This window comes from Coregonus lavaretus (assembly GCF_964263955.1).
Source record: "Coregonus lavaretus genome assembly, chromosome: 29".
NCBI lineage: Eukaryota > Metazoa > Chordata > Actinopteri > Salmoniformes > Salmonidae > Coregonus > Coregonus lavaretus.
Genome location: NC_140016.1, coordinates 15,172,772 through 15,192,427, shown reverse-complemented (window position 1 = coordinate 15,192,427; position 19,656 = coordinate 15,172,772). Strand labels below are relative to the sequence as shown.

The following is a 19,656-nucleotide window of genomic DNA, read 5'->3' as shown; positions in this document are numbered from 1 at the left end:
AACTACATTTTGTGTTTACTTGTGTTATCTTTGACTAATATTTAAATGTGTTTGATGATCTGAAACATTTAAGTGTGACAAACATTTAACAAATCAGGAAGGGGGCAAACACTTTTTCACACCACTGTAGCTGACCCTGTATATAGCTGACCCTGTAAATAGCTCCCTCTATATAGCTGACCCTGCATATAGCTCCCTGTAGCTAGCTGATAGTGTATATAGCTCTCTGTAGCTAGCTGACCCTGTATATAGCTGACCCTTTATATAGCTCACTGTATATAGCTTCATTTACATTTTTACATTTTTAGTCTTTTAGCAGACGCTCTTATCCAGAGCGACTTATAGGAGCAATTAGAGTTAAGTGCCTTGCTCAAGGGCACATCCACAGATTTTTCACCTAGTCGGCTCGGGGATTAGAACCAGCGACCTTTCGGTTACTGGCACTACGCTCTTAACCACTAAGCTACCTGCTTCCTCTCTTATTTCCTATTTCTCCTGTTTTCTTTATTATATACCTTATGTTGAATTAGTTACTCTATTTTAATTAGTTATACTATTTTTATATTGATTACTTCACTGTTGGTAGAGCTTGCTAGTTAAGCCTGTCACTGTATTTGTGCTTGTGACAATAAAACTGCAAACTGTAAACTATTGTTAATATATTAGATGTGCCTCGGCTTGTCATTGTATGAGTGTGTCATGTGCAATGGCACTTTTATGAAATGTGCCAGTAGTCTGACCTGTGGGTGTAACCTGTACTTTCTGTCCAGTCCAGTCAGCCTCAGCCACATTAACCTGAGGACTTAGCAGCGCAGCCACATTAACCTGAGGACTTAGCAGCCTCAGCCACATTAACCTGAGGACTTAGCAGCGCAGCCACATTAACCTGAGGACTTAGCAGCCTCAGCCACATTAACCTGAGGACTTAGCAGCACAGCCACATTAACCTGAGGACTTAGCAGCCTCAGCCACATTAACCTGAGGACTTAGCAGCCTCAGCCACATTAACCTGAGGACTTAGCAGCGCAGCCACATTAACCTGAGGACTTAGCAGCCTCAGCCACATTAACCTGAGGACTTAGCAGCACAGCCACATTAACCTGAGGACTTAGCAGCCTCAGCCACATTAACCTGAGGACTTAGCAGCCTCAGCCACATTAACCTGAGGACTTAGCAGCGCAGCCACATTAACCTGAGGACTTAGCAGCCTCAGCCACATTAACCTGAGGACTTAGCAGCACAGCCACATTAACCTGAGGACTTAGCAGCCTCAGCCACATTAACCTGAGGACTTAGCAGCCTCAGCCACATTAACCTGAGGATTTAGCAGCACAGCCACATTAACCTGAGGACTTAGCAGCGCAGCCACATTAACCTGAGGACTTAGCAGCCTCAGCCACATTAACCTGAGGACTTAGCAGCGCAGCCACATTAACCTGAGGACTTAGCAGCCTCAGCCACATTAACCTGAGGACTTAGCAGCCTCAGCCACATTAACCTGAGGACTTAGCAGCGCAGCCACATTAACCTGAGGACTTAGCAGCCTCAGCCACATTAACCTGAGGACTTAGCAGCGCAGCCACATTAACCTGAGGACTTAGCAGCCTCAGCCACATTAACCTGAGGATTTAGCAGCGCAGCCACATTAACCAGAGGACTTAGCAGCCTCAGCCACATTAACCTGAGGACTTAGCAGCCTCAGCCACATTAACCTGAGGATTTAGCAGCGCAGCCACATTAACCAGAGGACTTAGCAGCCTCAGCCACATTAACCTGAGGATTTAGCAGCGCAGCCACATTAACCAGAGGACTTAGCAGCCTCAGCCACATTAACCTGAGGATTTAGCAGCGCAGCCACATTAACCAGAGGACTTAGCAGCCTCAGCCACATTAACCTGAGAACTTAGCATGAAATTCCATTCCAATGGAGAAGTGTGTCCTGCAATCCCTGAAAATGCAATGTTTCCACCTCTGGTGATCCTAGGAGATGGAACCTATTATCAAGCATAACTACGAAGCTTAAGGACCTCAGGGGATACAAAACAGTTGAGGCACTGCAACAACAAACACAATAATTTTTGCTTGGAATTGGTATGAAAGCAAAGCGTGTTTGCATTAGCTAGAGGCTACTTGACCTAAGACCTGTTGAATTTGAGAGAGCGATCCCAAAACATTTTACACTGAGAGAAAATAAATGATAATACCAAGTGGGATTGTGGGTCCCTTTAGGAAAAAGTTTTTATTTATTTATTTATTTCACATTTATTTAACCAGGTAAACCAGTTGAGAACAAGTTCTCATTTACAACTGCGACCTGGCCAAGATAAAGCAAAGCAGTGCGATAAAAACAACAACACAGAGTTACATATGGGGTAAAACAAAACAAAGTCAAAAATACAACAGAAATACATATAATATACAGTGTGTGCAAATTTAGCAAGTTATGGAGGTAAGGCAATAAAATAGGCTATAGTGCAAAATAATTACAATTAGTATTAACACTGGAATGATAGATGTGCAAGAGATGATGTGCAAATAGAGATACTGGGGTACAAATGAGCAAAATAAATAACAATATAGGGATGAGGTAGTTGGGCGGGCTAATTTCAGATGGGCTGTGTACAGGTGCAGTGATCGGTAAGGTGCTCTGACAACTGATGCTTAAAGTTAGTGAGGGAGATAAGTGTCTCCAGCTTCAGAGATTTTTGCAATTTGTTCCAGTCATTGGCAGCAGAGAACTGGAAGGAATTGCGGCCAAAGGAGGTGTTGGCTTTGGGGATGACCAGTGAGATATACCCGCTGGAGCGCAGACTACGGGTGGGTGTTGCTATGGTGACCAATGAGCTAAGATAAGGCGGGGATTTGCCTAGCAGTGATTTATAGATGGCCTGTAGCCAGTGGGTTTGGCGACGAATATGTAGTGAGGACCAGCCAACAAGAGCGTACAGGTCACAGTGGTGGGTATTATATGGGGCTTTGGAGACAAAACGGATGGCACTGTGATAGACTACATCCAATTTGCTGAGTAGAGTGTTGGAGGCTATTTTGTAAATGACATCGCCGAAGTCAAGGATCGGTAGGATAGTCAGTTTTACGAGGGCATGTTTGGCAGCATGAGTGAAGGAGGCTTTGTTGCGAAATAGGAAACCGATTCTAGATTTAACTTTGGATTGGAGATTCTTAATGTGAGTCTGGAAGGAGAGTTTACAGTCTAACCAGACACCTAGATATTTGTAGTTGTCCACATACTCTAGGTCAGACCCGTCGAGAGTAGTTCAAGCAGCGTTCGGTTGAAGAGCATGCATTTAGTTTTACTAGTGTTTAAGAGCAGTTGGAGGCTACTGAAGGAGTGTTGTATGGAATTGAAGCTCGTTTGGAGGTTTGTTAACACAGTGTCCAATGAAGGGCCAGATGTATACAAAATGGTGTCGTCTGCGTAGAGGTGGATCTGAGAGTCACCAGCAGCAAGAGCGACGTCATTGATATACACAGAGAAAAGAGTCGACCCAAGAATTGAACCCTGTGGCACCCCCATAGAGACTGCCATAGGTCCAGACAACAGGCCCTCCGATTTGACACATTGAACTCTATCTGAGAAGTAGTTGGTGAACCAGGCGAGGCAGTCATTTGAGAAACCAAGGCTATTTAGTCTGCCAATAAGAATGCGGTGGTTGACAGATTCGAAAGCCTTGGCCAGGTCAATGAAAACGGCTGCACAGTACTGTCTATTATTGATCGCGGTTATAATATCGTTGTGTTGATCTTTTCTTTATTTAGTTGCCAGTCAAGTTCTTTTAACATGCAACATGTGACAGGAGTTGTGGATAGGAGGCAGCAATAAGCCTTGTTCCTATCTTTTTAAGTAAAAAGTTGTTTTGATGGGAAATGTTTGAGTGTTAACGTAATAAAAGCAGGAAACCTGTCTGTTGAAAATTCCTGCTTCCCAAGGGGAAATGCCAGCCCAGCTCCTATAGAATAGCAAAGTAGAAGCCCAATCAATTTGGTTCTGTCATGACTCAGGGCCACTTGAGATCACATTTGCATCTTGTTTGAGCAGAAGGATTGTGAGGGCTTCATGATGGTGGCCAAGGTGGAACAGGCACCTCTTCTCTGGGGTGCAATTCACACCCTGCTAGAGTTCCCAGAACACCTTGGAGTGTTGATGTAGCTCTAATGGCTGAGCCATTGCCCCATGCTGCTTTCTTTCTTTTCACTCTTTCTCTCTGGCAAGCACACACACACACACACACACACACACACACACACACACACACACACACACACACACACACACACACACACACACACACACACACACACACACACACACACACACACACTTTTGCTCTTTCTGCCTCTCTCATTCATATTTTTGTAAAGAATGCCAGCATCTCTACAGTGGAGTTTTCACAGTTCCCCAGCTTTCCGCAGACTTCACTCTTTGGGAACAATGTGGAACTTTGTAGGCTGCTGGTGTGTTTGTTGAGCATGCTCCTGGCTCTTATCACGCTGATGCTGCTGGGGCCGTGATGGACGAACTACAGCCCAGCCACACCCACGGTCCACCAGCCCTCTCAGGGTGGGTGGGAGGCTGTCAGCTGAGAACAATGTGTATGCGGTTACCAACACTTAACCCATCCATCATCCCAATTACACTGCTAATTAACTCCATATTACACTCACACAGAGGATGAAATTATCCTAGATCATTTGTAGCCTACAGTACAAAGTCACCACTACATGCTGCTACATTCCAAATCCATTGCCTAAGTGGTGAACGAGCTTCAGCTTAACTTGAGTTTGTCTTGTAGTAGGTCTTTGTAGGACATGAGGGTCAGTATGTGAATGTTCTAGAGTTGGTGTCTTGGTTGACCAGTTGAACTGTCTGATAATGACTTTAACTGGCCTGGCAGGCTGCAGCTGGCACTGCCAGCGGGCACAGCTAACGTCAGCCTTCTGGGAAATATCAGCCGCCCACCTTCTAAAAAAATCACCTGTGGAAAATATTTGGAGGTGCTTTATTTCAGCCAGCACTTCAATGGCCAAAGCTGGCAGAGAGAGGGAGCGAGGGAGAGAGAGAGGGAGAGAGAGAGGGAGAGAGAGAGAATGAGAGAGAGGAGAGAGAGAGAGAGAGAGAGAGAGAGAGAGAGAGAGAGAGAGAGAGAGAGAGAGAGAGGAGAGAGGGAGAGAGAAATAGAGGGAGAGAGAGAGAGAAGGAGAGAGGGCAAGAGGGAGAGGGAGAGAGAGAGAGGGAGAGAGAGAGAGAGAGAGAGAGAGAGAGAGAGAGAGAGAGAGAGAGAGAGAGAGAGAGAGAGAGAGTGGGAGTTAGGGAGAGAGGGGAGCAGACTTTTTGTTGCAAAGTTAAGTGGAGAGAGAAAGTGGTCTAAGTCATGAATGTGTCCTTGAAGAGGTTAGTCCAAAATGTAGGAACACAGAAGTTCATAACTCGTCCAAGTGTGTGTCATGCTTTAATGCAAGACTGGTTTTGATAGTCTCTAAGAGTCTGTCAACCTGGGGCCATTTTAGGTTAACAAGGACCTGTCTTTTGTTGTTGGGGTTCTGTTACCAAAGCAACAGATCAAGGCCCTTTGCTTTGTCCCATCAGACCATCCTTTATATTCTCAGCTCTCGCTGAATTTAGCTGGAGGTGACAAAGTGTTTATCCCAATCTAACAAATATGGATAACTCTCTGCATGTTTTGGTGCCTTTGTCACTGATGCGCAAGGGCCCCAAACACTACGTTGCCACTAGCAACCCAGTAAACAATGTATGGAGCCAGGAATCACTGCATGTACTGAGCTGATCAGGATGTTGCTGGGAGAGTGACTGTATGTGGGTTAATATTCCCTTAGAGAGGCAGGATGTCCAGGTAGTAACATATGAAGCTCCTTTTGATTGTGTTTCATGAGGAATGATGCTCAGATCAGTAGACCATGAGCAGCCCTGAGCTTTAACAAAAATCTATTTAGCTTTATACTGTAACGCTGGGAGTCTGGTTAAACTGCTCACCTTACTCGTTAGTAACTTTATCAGTGTTCACAACAGAAGCTTGTGATTTAGTTGTGTGTTTTATCACTGTCCCCGTTCGTTTATATCTCTGCCAGTGCTCCTCATTCGTTTCCTGTGTTTGTATCCTGGCTGCTTGATTCTCTTCCTACTAGTCTTCTTCCATTTTTCTTGGTTTGCATGAGGCTCTGCATCTCCAGCACCTCAAGCCCTGGACGGCTCAGGAGCAATTTGCCTGAAATGAGTCCTGGGAGGCCTGTCAGATTGAGTTTCACACAGAAGAGTTAAAAGTTCCCCTGTCACCTCTGAAGTCTACTGTACAGATGTAATCTAAGGAGTCATGTATGGACTGTACTGGTCTGGACTGGACTGCAAACACTGACTGAGGTATGCTGGGTATTATTATGTGTTATTACTTTTCTATTATTTCTCTATTTTCTTTCTCTCTGCATTGTTGGGAAGGGCCCATAAGTAAGTTAGTCTACTCCTGTTGTTTACGAAGCATGTGACAAATACAATTTGATTTGATTTGATTAAGGACGATCCAGCTGACTAAGGTACGCTAGGATGATCCAGCTGTCTGCCTGTCTGCCTGTCTGCCTGCCTGCCTGTCTGCCTGTCTGCCTGCCTGTCTGCCTGTCAGCCCTTTGAAAATAAACAATCTTGAAGTAAACAGACGCGGCTGGAGAAAATATGAAATATTCTTGTCAGTTCTGCTTAGTCTGAAGTGGGTGTCCTTAAACTGGGAACTCATCCGGTAATTAAAATATTTAGAAAACAAAAGTCCCAGTGAGATGTAGCCTATCCGCTCACTCTGCCTCATAAACAATAGAAAACAGCACAGAATGTTGCTGTCATCTTCACTTTGGTCATCTTTATTCACTCAGCGAATGGTGATGCATTCCATGAGTCATCCTAAGGCCAGTGATAAAGTGGTGTCTGTTAAGGTTGCTGATACAGAGCAGTACTTAATCTGAAATGTGATGTGGCATATGTTAGGAAGTACTAAATTGATATTCCCACGTCATTTCAATGTGGAAATGTGGGTAATATTTGGTTGAGACATTGATCAATTAAATTTCAACCTTCATTCACACACTCAAAAAGACAGCAAGAAGTTTGTTGAATTCCCAATGTGTTATCATTATGCGTTCAACCATCTAAAAGCGCAACCAAATTCCAATGGAAAAACAACGTCTGATTTTTGGTTTAGTTGTCATCTAAATGTGTAATCTGCACTTTCAACCATTGAAAAGCACAACAAAGTTCAAATAGGAATACAATGTCAGATATTTTGTATTTATACAACAACTGAATATGTTATCACTGTGCTTCAGCTAATAGCACAACCAAATGACCTAGAGTGCTGTTGAGATTACATTAAAGTACATAGTGCAAGTGATCATTGCTTTTCAAGATTCTCCGCAGATTATTACAGCAATTACAATGCAAAGACCTGCGACCTTTCATTCTATCTTGAACATGCATGCTTTCTATGATTACATAAGAAGACATTTATACTTATAGTAACCTCTACATTCTTCCATGGATGTGTTACTCATTTTAAGGTTGAATAAAAACTGTTCCATTAGTTTGTAAGAAAGCATTAACTTAACTAGGCTATTTACTGTATTAGAAAAATATAATTGAATTGTGTTTTGTTGATAAAGCAGGAGAGTTTCCTCTGAGCCACTGGCTTAACCCTATTCTTTAACCTTTATTTTTGGTTAAGTTGCGGACGTGAATCCAACATATCATATTGTCGTTAATAGGCTATTTACTGTTTTGCAAAAGTTATATTAAATTGTGTTTGGTTGTCAACATATTCCAGTTTCTCTACAAATTAATAATTGAAATGTTGGAATCACGTCTCCATCTCAACCAAGAATCAAAGTTAAAGAATTGGGCGGCGCACAATTGGCCCAGAGTCATCCGGGTTTGGCAGGGGTAGGCCATCATTGTAAATAAGAATTTGTTCTTAACTGACTTGCCTAGTTAAATAAAGGTTAAATAAAAAAGTAAAAAGTACAATAAATCAAATGGAACTTTATTTAAAGTGCATTTAAAGTTTGATTTGATTTAGTCCTATTGTTTAACTTAGATTTTTGGTTGAGATGGAGATGTGAATCCAACATAGCAATTATTAATTTGTAGACAAACTGGAATTAAAGCCAGACTATGTCAGTGGCACAGATGGAACTATCCAAGCAGAAGATACATCTCCTTTAAATGTTGATGAAACAATTCAATATCCAGAGTGTCTACAAATTAATAATTGATATGTTGGATTCACGTCTCCATCTCAACCAAAAATCTAGGCCTATATGTATTTTCAATTTTTTGTTGAATCCTGGGTTGAATTAAACCAATAGCTGTTGATGACTTTGCAAATGCTATAGGCCTAAATAGTATAATTGAAGATATATGACTATTAAAGTTTGCTTACATTTCATTAGCTCTGTTAAACCTACATTTAGATTTACATTTTACGTCATTTAGCAGACGCTCTTATCCAGAGCGACTTACAGTTAGTGCATACATTATTTTTTTTTATTTTCATACTGGCACCCCATGGGAATCAAACCCACAACCCTGGCGTTGCAAATGCCATGCTCTACCAACTGAGCTACCTCCCTGCCGTGAATTCCCTCCCCTACCCTGGACGACGCTGGGCAAATTGTGCGCCGCCCCATTGGTCTCCCGGTTGCGGCCGGCTACAGCAGAGCCTGGTTTCGAACCAGGATCTCTAGTGGCACAGCTAGCACTGCGATGCAGTGCCTTAGACCACTGCGCCACACGGGAGATACACTTTGGAATGACTTCGATACCAACAGTGAATAGATTTAGTTATTAAGAGATCTCTCAAAAATCATTCTCACGATAGCACATTGGTAGTAGTGACAAATATCATAGCTTAGCAGGGCTGGATGGGAGACCTAATGAATAACTGTAGATAGATCAACTCTCCAGGAGGAGGTGCTGCTCAGCCTATTGTTTTTTAATATTGGATAAAGCATTGAAGATCTGACGTTGTTTCAAAGGTACAAATCCAACTTAAGGTTTGTCTATGTTGAAAATTGGGTACAATGATGAATTACAGTGGGGAAAAAAAGTATTTAGTCAGCCACCAATTGTGCAAGTTCTCCCACTTAAAAAGATGAGAGAGGCCTGTAATTTTCATCATAGGTACATGTCAACTATGACAGATAAATTGAGGAAAAAAATCCAGAAAATCACATTGTAGGATTTTTAATGAATTTATTTGCAAATTATGGTGGAAAATAAGTATTTGGTCACCTACAAACAAGCACGATTTCTGGCTCTCACAGACCTGTAACTTCTTCTTTAAGAGGCTCCTCTGTCCTCCACTCGTTACCTGTATTAATGGCACCTGTTTGAACTTGTTATCAGTATAAAAGACACCTGTCCACAACCTCAAACAGTCACACTCCAAACTCCACTATGGCCAAGACCAAAGAGCTGTCAAAGGACACCAGAAACAAAATTGTAGACCTGCACCAGGCTGGGAAGACTGAATCTGCAATAGGTAAGCAGCTTGGTTTGAAGAAATCAACTGTGGGAGCAATTATTAGGAAATGGAAGACAAACAAGACCACTGATAATCTCCCTCGATCTGGGGCTCCACGCAAGATCTCACCCCGTGGGGTCAAAATGATCACAAGAACAGTGAGCAAAAATCCCAGAACCACACGGGGGGACCTAGTGAATGACCTGCAGAGAGCTGGGACCAAAGTAACAAAGCCTACCATCAGTAACACACTACGCCGCCAGGGACTCAAATCCTGCAGTGCCAGACGTGTCCCCCTGCTTAAGCCAGTACATGTCCAGGCCCGTCTGAAGTTTGCTAGAGTGCATTTGGATGATCCAGAAGAGGATTGGGAGAATGTCATATGGTCAGATGAAACCAAAATATAACTTTTTGGTAAAAACTCAACTCGTCGTGTTTGGAGGACAAAGAATGCTGAGTTGCATCCAAAGAACACCATACCTACTGTGAAGCATGGGGGTGGAAACATCATGCTTTGGGGCTGTTTTTCTGCAAAGGGACCAGGACGACTGATCCGTGTAAAGGAAAGAATGAATGGGGCCATGTATCGTGAGATTTTGAGTGAAAACCTCCTTCCATCAGCAAGGGCATTGAAGATGAAACGTGGCTGGGTCTTTCAGCATGACAATGATCCCAAACACACCGCCCGGGCAACGAAGGAGTGGCTTCGTAAGAAGCATTTCTAGGTCCTGGAGTGGCCTAGCCAGTCTCCAGATCTCAACCCCATAGAAAATCGTTGGAGGGAGTTGAAAGTCCGTGTTGCCCAGCGACAGCCCCAAAACATCACTGCTCTAGAGGAGATCTGCATGGAGGAATGGGCCAAAATACCAGCAACAGTTTGTGAAAACCTTGTGAAGACTTACAGAAAACGTTTGACCTGTGTCATTGCCAACAAAGGGTATATAACAAAGTATTGAGAAACTTTTGTTATTGACCAAATACTTATTTTCCACCATAATCTGCAAATAAATGTATTAAAAATCCTACAATGTGATTTTCTGGAAAAAAAAATCTCATTTTGTCTGTCATAGTTGACGTGTACCTATGATGAAAATTACAGGACTCTCTCATCTTTTTAAGTGGGAGAACTTGCACAATTGGTGGCTGACTAAATACTTTTTTTCCCCACTGTAACTGTACTCATATCCTTCCATATCCTTGTCTGTACATAATGCCCTGAATCTATTCTACAACGCCCAGAAATCTGCCCCCTTTATTCTCTGTACCCAACACACTAGAAGACCAGTTCTTAAAGCCTTTAGCCGTATCCTTATTCTAGTCCTCCTCTGTTCCTCTGGTGATGTAGAGGCTAACCAAGGCCCTGCAACCCCCAGTATCACTCCTACTTCCCAGGAGTTATCATTTGTTGACTTCTGTAACCATAAAAGCCTTGGTTTTCTGCACGTTAACATCAGAAGCCTCCTTCCTAAGTTTGAGTTGTTCACTGCGTTAGCACACTCCACCAACCCTGATGTTCTAGCAGTGTCTGAATCCTGGCTTAGGAAGGCCACCAAAAACGCAGAAATGTCCATCCCCAACTACAACATTTTCCGTCTAGATAGAACTACCAAAGGGGGTGGAGTTGCAATCTACTGTAGAGATAGCCTGCAGAGCTCTATCATACTATCCAGGTCTGTGCCCAAACAGTTTGAGCTCCTACTTCTAAAAATCCACCTTTCCAGAAATAAGTCTCTCACTGTTGCCGCTTGCTACAGACCCCCCTCAGCCCCCAGCTGTGCCCTGGACACCATATGTGAATTGATTGCCCCCCATCTATCCTCAGAGTTCGTACTGCTTGGTGACCTAAACTGGGATATGCTTAACACCCCGGCCATCCTAAAATCCAAACTAGATACCCTCAATCTCACACAAATTATCAAGGAACCTACCAGGTACAGTGGGGAAAAAAAGTATTTAGTCAGCCACCAATTGTGCAAGTTCTCCCACTTAAAAAGATGAGAGAGGCCTGTAATTTTCATCATAGGTACACGTCAACTATGACAGACAAAATGAGGAAAAAAAATCCTGAAAATCACATTGTAGGATTTTTAATGAATTTATTTGCAAATTATGGTGGAAAATAAGTATTTGATCAATAACAAAAGTTTCTCAATACTTTGTTATATACCCTTTGTTGGCAATGACACAGGTCAAACGTTTTCTGTAAGTCTTCACAAGGTTTTCACACACTGTTGCTGGTATTATGGCCCATTCCTCCATGCAGATCTCCTCTAGAGCAGTGATGTTTTGGGGCTGTCGCTGGGCAACACGGACTTTCAACTCCCTCCAAAGATTTTCTATGGGGTTGAGAACTGGAGACTGGCTAGGCCACTCCAGGACCTTGAAATGCTTCTTACGAAGCCACTCCTTCGTTGCCCGGGCAGTGTGTTTGGGATCATTGTCATGCTGAAAGACCCAGCCACGTTTCATCTTCAATGCCCTTGCTGATGGTAGGAGGTTTTCACTCAAAATCTCACGATACATGGCCCCATTCAATGTGTCAAATCGGAGGGACTGTTGTCTGGACCTATGGCAGTCTCTATGGGGGTGCCACAGGGTTCAATTCTTGGGACGACTCTTTTCTCTGTGTATATCAATGATGTCGCTCTTGCTGCTGGTGACTCTCAGATCCACCTCTACGCAGACGACACCATTTTGTATACATCTGGCCCTTCATTGGACCCTGTGTTAACAAACCTCCAAACGAGCTTCAATGCCATACAACACTCCTTCCTTAGCCTCCAACTGCTCTTAAACACTAGTAAAACTACATGCATGCTCTTCAATCGAACGCTGCTGGCACCCGCTCACCCGACTAGAATCACTCTCGACAGGTCTGACCTAGAGTATGTGGACAACTACAAATATCTAGGTGTCTGGTTAGACTGTAAACTCTCCTTCCAGACTCACATTAAGCATCTCCAATCCAAAGTGAAATCTAGAATCGGCTTCCTATTTCGCAACAAAGCCTCCTTCACTCATGCTGCCAAACATGCCCTCGTAAAACTGACTATCCTACCGATCCTTGACTTCGGCGATGTCATTTACAAAATAGCCTCCAACACTCTACTCAGCAAATTGGATGTAGTCTATCACAGTTCCATCCGTTTTGTCACCAAAGCCCCATATACTACCCACCACTGTGACCTGTACGTTCTTGTTGGCTGGTCCTCACTACATATTCGTCGCCAAACCCACTGGCTCCAGGCCATCTATAAATCACTGCTAGGCAAATCTCCTTCTTATCTTAGCTCATTGGTCACCATAGCAACACCCACCCGTAGTATGCGCTCCAGCAGGTATATCTCATTGGTCATCCCCAAAGCCAACACCTCCTTTGGCCGCCATTCCTTCCAGTTCTCTGCTGCCAATGACTGGAATGAACTGCAAAAATCTCTGAAGCTGGAGACTCTTATCTCCCTCACTAACTTTAAGCATCAGTTGTCAGAGCACCTTAGCGATCACTGCACCTGTACACAGCCCTTCTGAATTTAGCCCACTCAACTACCTCATCCCCATATTGTTATTTATTTTGCTCATTTGCACCCCAGTATCTCTATTTGCACATCATATCTTGCACATCTATCATTCCAGTGTTAATACTAATTGTAATTATTTTGCACTATGGCCTATTTATTGCCTTACCTCCATAACTTGCTACATTTGCACACACTGTATATATATTTTCTGTGGTATTTTTGACTTTATGTTTTGTTTTACCCCATATGTAACTCTGTGTTGTTGTTTTTATCGCACTGCTTTGCTTTATCTTGGCCAGGTCGCATTTGTAAATGAGAACTTGTTCTCAACTGGCTTACCTGGTTAAATAAAGGTTAAATATTTTTATTTTTTATCCCGTGGTTGACATTTCACTCTCAAAACAACAGTTGATTACCTTTTTCAAATCCAATGTATTTTCCACATAGATTCCACGTCACAATACGTTGACAAATTACGTTGAAACAATGTTGATTCAACTAGTTTTTGCCCTTTGGGTTATGACTGCTTGGTTATATATATTTGCCTGTCTGTTTGTGTGCGTGTCCTCACTTAATGTATTTAAAGTGTAGCTCAGAGTGTTGTTCATTTGCAGTCATTGTTGCCTTTCAATCTGGAAATAAAATTGATTTTTTGGGGGTTTGTATCCTTTGATTTACACAACATGCCTACCACTTTGAAGACAAAAAAACAGAGAACTTGAGCGTGCACAACTATTCACCCCCCAAAGTCAATACTTTTTAAAGACACCTTTTGCAGCAATTACAGCTGCAAGTCTCTTGGGGGTATGTCTCTATAAGCTTGGCACATCTAGACACTGGGATTTTTGCCCATTCTTCAAGGCAAAACTGCTCCAGCTCCTTCAAGTTGGATGGGTTCCGCTGGTGTACAGCAATCTTTAAATCATACCACAGATTCTCAATTGGATTGCGGTCTGGGCTTCGACTAGGCCATTCCAATACATTTAAATGTTTCCCCTTAAACCACTCAAGTGTTGCTTTCGCAGTATGCTTAGGGTCATTGTCCTGCTGGAAGGTGAACCTCTGTCCCAGTCTCAAATCTCTGGAAGACTGAAACAGGTTTCCCTCAAGAATTTCCCTGTATTTAGCGGCATCCATCATTCCTTCAATTCTGACCAGTTTCCCAATCCCTGCCGATGAAAAACATCCCCACAGCATGATGCTGCCACCTCCATGCTTCACTGTGGGGATGGTGTTCTCGGGGTGATGAGAGGTTTTGGGTTTGCGCCAGACATAGCGTTTTTCTTGATGGCCAGAAAGCTCAATTTTAGTCTCATCTGACCAGAGTACCTTCTTCCATATGTTTGGGGAGTCTCCCACATGACTTTTGGCAAACACCAAACGTGTTTGCTTATTTTTTTCATTAAGCAATGGCTTTTTCTGGCCACTCTTCCGTAAAGCCCAGCTCTGTGGACCTATGGACTGATACTCCAATCTCCGCTGTGGAGCTTTGCAGCTCCTTCAGGGTTATCTATGGTCTCTTTGTTGCCTCTCTGATTAATGCCCTCCTTGCCTGGTCCGTGAGTTTTGATGGGTGGCCCTCTCTTGGCAGGTTTGTGGTTATGTGGTGCCATATTTTTTACATTTTTTAATAATGGATTTAATGGTGCTCTGTGGGATGTTCAAAGTTTCGGATATTTTTTTATAACCCAAACCTAATCTGTACTTCTCCACAACTTTGTCCCTGACCTGTTTGGAGAGCTCCTTGGTCTTCATGGTGCCGCTTGCTTGGTGCTGCCCCTTGTTTAGTGATGTTGCAGACTCTGGGGCCTTTCAGAACAGGTGTATATATACTGAGATCATGTGACAGATCATGTGACACTTAGATTGTACACAGGTGGACTTTATTTTTGAAGGTAATTGGTTGCACCAGATCTTATTTAGGGGCTTCATAGCAAAGGGGGTGAATAAATATGCACTGACCACTTTTCCGTTATTTATTTTTTTCAATTTACTTCACCAATTTTGACTATTTTGTGTATGTTCATTACACGAAATACAAATAAAACTATTTAAATTACAGGTTGTAATGCAATAAAATAGGAAAAACACCAAGGGGGATAAATACTTTTGCAAGGCACTGTATTACCATTAACTACCTCTAGTTTAAAGATGTTTGCCAAGCTGAAGTGATCTGTTGACTCTGCCTATAAACATGTTGTGTAGGTGTCTATGGTAGTGTGTTCGAAGGGGCACTGTCCACATAGCTGTTAGGGATGATTTGTCACCTTAAGAATGCAGTGATATCGGTTTCCGGTGATATCTGTGTCCAGTGATATCTGTATCCAGTGATATCGGTGTCCAGTGATATCTGTGTCCAGTGATATCTGTGTCCAGTGATATCGGTGTCCAGTGATATCTGTGTCCAGTGATATCGGTGTCCAGTGATATCGGTGTCCAGTGAAATCAGTGTCCAGTGAAATCGGTGTCCAGTGATATCGGTTTACAGTGATATCGGTGTCCAATGATATCTGTGTCCAATGATATCTGTGTCCAGTGATATCGGTGCCCAGTGATTTCGGTGTCCAGTGATATCGGTGTCCAGTGATATCGGTGTCCAGTGATATCGGTGTCCAGTGATATCGGTGCCCAGTGATTTCGGTGTCCAGTGATATCGGTGTCCAGTGATATCGGTGTCCAGTGATATCGGTGTCCAGTCATGTGTGTCTTTGTGTGTGTCCGTGCGCCTGTGTGTGTGTTGCATCGACACCCTTGTGGAGGAGATGAAGGCAGACAGGGAATATTTGATTCCTCAGACTTGTGATTGGGTTACTAACCATACTAACCATACTAACCATACTAACCATACTAACCATACTAACAATACTAACAATACTAACCATACTAACCATACTAACCATACTAACCATACTAACCATATTAACCATTCTAACCATTCTAACCATACTAACCATACTAACCATTCTAACCATACTAACCATACTAACCATATTAACCATACTAACCATACTAACCATACTAACCATACTATAATATAATAATAATAATATGCCATTTAGCAGACGCTTTTATCCAAAGCGACTTACAGTCATGTGTGCATACATTTTTACGTATAGGTAGCCATAGTAACCATACTAACCTCCCTATTTGATCTGTCACAATGAAGCAGTGTTCCAACAGAAAAACACACTGTTATGTTCTGGAAAAGAAGGGAGGACTGTGGTAGGGAGGGAAGGAGAGAGCAATGGGCCACATTCCACCCTGGAAACCACCAATATCCTGATATGAGCCTTAGAAAAACATTGCATCAGCTGCAAAAAGTCTCACGTCTTGTAGTTTGGAAATACTTTTGATCATTGCCATCATTCCATGGCATGTGCAGATTTGTACAGGAAAATAAATCATTATAAACGGACATTCCAATATGAACATGATAACTCTACCATGTCTGCTATGTTAACTAGGAAATGTACAATGACTTCAAATCAAATCAAATCAAATATTATTTGTCACATAAACGTGTTTAGTAGATGTTATTGCGGGTGTAGCGAAATGCTTGTGCTTCCTAGCTCCGACAGTGCAGTAATATCTAACAAGTAATATCTAACAATTTCACAACATATACACAATATACACAAATCTAAGTAAGGAATGGAATTAAGAATATATACAAGACAGAGCGGCATGGACTAAGATACAGTAGAATAGTATAGAATACAGTATATACATATGAGATGAGTAATGCAAGATCTGTAAACATTATTAAAGTGACTAGTGTTCCATTTCTTAAAGTGGCCAGTGATTTCTAGTCTATGCCTATAGGCAGCAGCCTCTAATGTCCTAGTGATGGCTATTTAACAGTCTGATGGCCTTGAGATAGAAGCTGTTTTTCAGTCTCTCGACTTGTCAAGTGTTCACTGTAATACGGTCATGTAAGGGCATTGGGAAACAATGTGCTCAATGAGTTCTGTCCACATTCATCCTTATACAATGGAAATGAAAGACATTATAATGTTCTATCAAACTAAATGGCCGTGCACATACATGCCTAACTACTGCTCGGTTTTATCTCAGGAGCCGGTGCACTGAATGACAATGCTGAAGTATTGCGTGGAAGATTATACTCGGCGAATGGCTGAACTTTCCACTGACAAAAAATCTTTGTCAAATAGTCCCGAGCTCCAGAGGAGGAACTCAATTAAGATTCCAAACATGGTTCAGATGCTTTGAGAAGGAAATGGAGCATACCTATCTGCTGTAGAAGACCAGACGACTTTGGCTTTAAGGAAAATAACAGGAGATTACAGCAGGAAACGCATTGTGAAGTGAAGCGTTAGCTGGAAAAAGAGAGAGAGACGGTTTGTGTTTTAATAAATGTTTTTTCTCGCATGGATTTGAATGGGCTTTGGGGGCCTTTTGGTATGTCATTTGTGCAACATAATGTTCCTGGGCCATAATAAATGTGTTTTGCTGTCGAGTTGGTCGGTGTACCAATAAAGTGCTACTCTAAGTGATTTAGCCCAAGGTAAAGTAAATCGGTCTGTCAGCTTCGGGCCCAGACTAGTTGGTTCAGTGGTTTAAAGGCCTTGAGTGGGTTTAGTGGCCTGGGCAGGGGGGAGGGGGGGCATTGTGAGACCCTGAACGCCTCTTGTTTGGATTGCCACCTTATCCCTCACACAAATAAAAACAAACAATGACCAGCAGGCTTGTAGATTTGTGACCCACACATTGGCACTTAAAGGAGCATGATAGAAGCTGGTTTAATTGACTTCGTTGTGTTGCAATTCCTGATTATAATCCCACATTTCCCAAACTGTAACTGGGAACAGTGAAGGATGGATATAAGAGAGGAGAGATTGGAGAGCAAGGGAGTATGAAATCTGGGTTAGAGGAGGGGAGAGAGAATAAGAGCGAGATAGTGTTGTGTGGGAGTGAGAGAGAAAAGATGGGAGAGAAAGAGAGAGGGTGAGAGAGAGAGAGGGTGAGAGAGAAAGAGAGAGGGTGAGAGAGAGAAAGTGAGAGAGAGAGGGTGAGTGAGAAAGAGAGTGGGTGAGAGAGAGGGTGAGAGAGAGAGAGGGTGAGAGAGGGAGAGAGGGTGAGAGAAAGGGTATGTGAGAGAGAAAGAGAGGGTGAGAGCGAGAGAGAGGGTGAGAGAAAGGGGGTGAGAGAGAGAGAAAGAGAGAGAGAGAGAGGGTGAGAGAGAGGGTGAGAGAAATCCAATATGCCTTTAAATCAGATTTATAAATGTTTATGTATATTATGAGACACACACTGAGCCCAACGTCAGGAGACCAGGCTCTGTGTATGTTTTCTTCCCTAATTTATTAATGTGGAAATATTCCAATAAATATAGAGGAAATAAGTCAGAATCCATATTGTATGTACATTAACATTCTGAGAAGTAGTTAAAACAGATATATACATTCTGATAAGTAGCTAAAACAGATATATAAATTCTGATAAGTAGTTAAAACAGATATATACATTCTGATAAGTAGTTAAAACAGATTAACAGTCTGGAAACAAGATATGTCAGTATTATTGTATACAATACACAATGACATAGTTAGGGGCAGGCTTATGCAAACATACACACGTACACGGACGTACACGCACACGCACGCAGGCACACACGCACGCACGCACAGACACACACAGACACACACACACACACACACACACACACACACACACACACACACACACACACACACACACACACACACACACACACACACACACACACACACACACACACACACACATACACACACACACACACACACAGGTGAGTACCCTAGCATCTTACAGTACCTGCAGGCCCTGGTGTGTTTGAGGTTTGAGCAGCAGAATGTGGGGCTGCTCACAGACTCCTGGAGGGGCCCTCTTTGCCCAGTCAGGTACGGAGTGTCTGAGATTAAAGGATTTGTACCCCAGCATCTTAGGTAGAGGGCACAGGGCATAGAGAGACTGAAGAGAGGATGGGGTCCTGCTCTGCTCTGCTCCACATCTCCAGGGCAATCTTCCACAGCGTGGCACTAACAATCTCTGGCAGACAGACGCCAGCTTTCAACACCCACCACCACCACCACCTCACTGCCCGGGGCAGAGCAGTGCTGCAGCGCAGGGAACCTCAGCAATACCATCCTCTATGGTCACCTGTCTGGAGAGAGAACTGACAGACTGAACAGGATTATGATGATGTGTGATTATCCTTCTAACCTCTTTCTTTCTTTCTTTCTTTCTTTCTTTCTTTCTTTCTTTCTTTCTTTCTTTCTTTCTTTCTTTCTTTCTTTCTTTCTTTCTTTCTTTCTTTCTTTCTTTCTTTCTTTCTTTCTTTCTTTCTTTCTTTCTTTCTTTCTTTCTTTCTTTCTTTCTTTCTTTCTTCTCTCTCTCTCTCTGTTTCTCTCTCTCTCTCTCTCTCTCTCTCTCTCTCTCTCTCTCTCTCTCTCTCTCTCTCTCTCTCTCTCTCTCTCTCTCTCTCTCTCTCCTTCTCTCAGGGATTTGGACAGGAATAACATCACCAGGATCTCTAAAGTGGACTTCTCTGGCATCAAGAACCTGCGAGTTCTGTAAGTACTCTCTGCCATTTACAAATAATA

At 42.8% G+C, this 19,656-nt stretch overlaps 1 protein-coding gene across 1 annotated transcript in view; it reads left to right on the top strand.

Annotated features, from left to right (window-relative positions):
* Nucleotides 1–19,656, top strand: part of slit3 (slit homolog 3) — a gene marked incomplete at its 5' end in the record, with an annotated part of 237,039 nt that overhangs the window by 7,223 nt on the left and 210,160 nt on the right. The window contains one exon of the mRNA XM_084147010.1: nucleotides 19,555–19,626. Coding sequence (XP_084003136.1) covers nucleotides 19,555–19,626 — 72 coding nt within the window. The remainder of the gene's footprint in view (nucleotides 1–19,554; nucleotides 19,627–19,656) is intronic.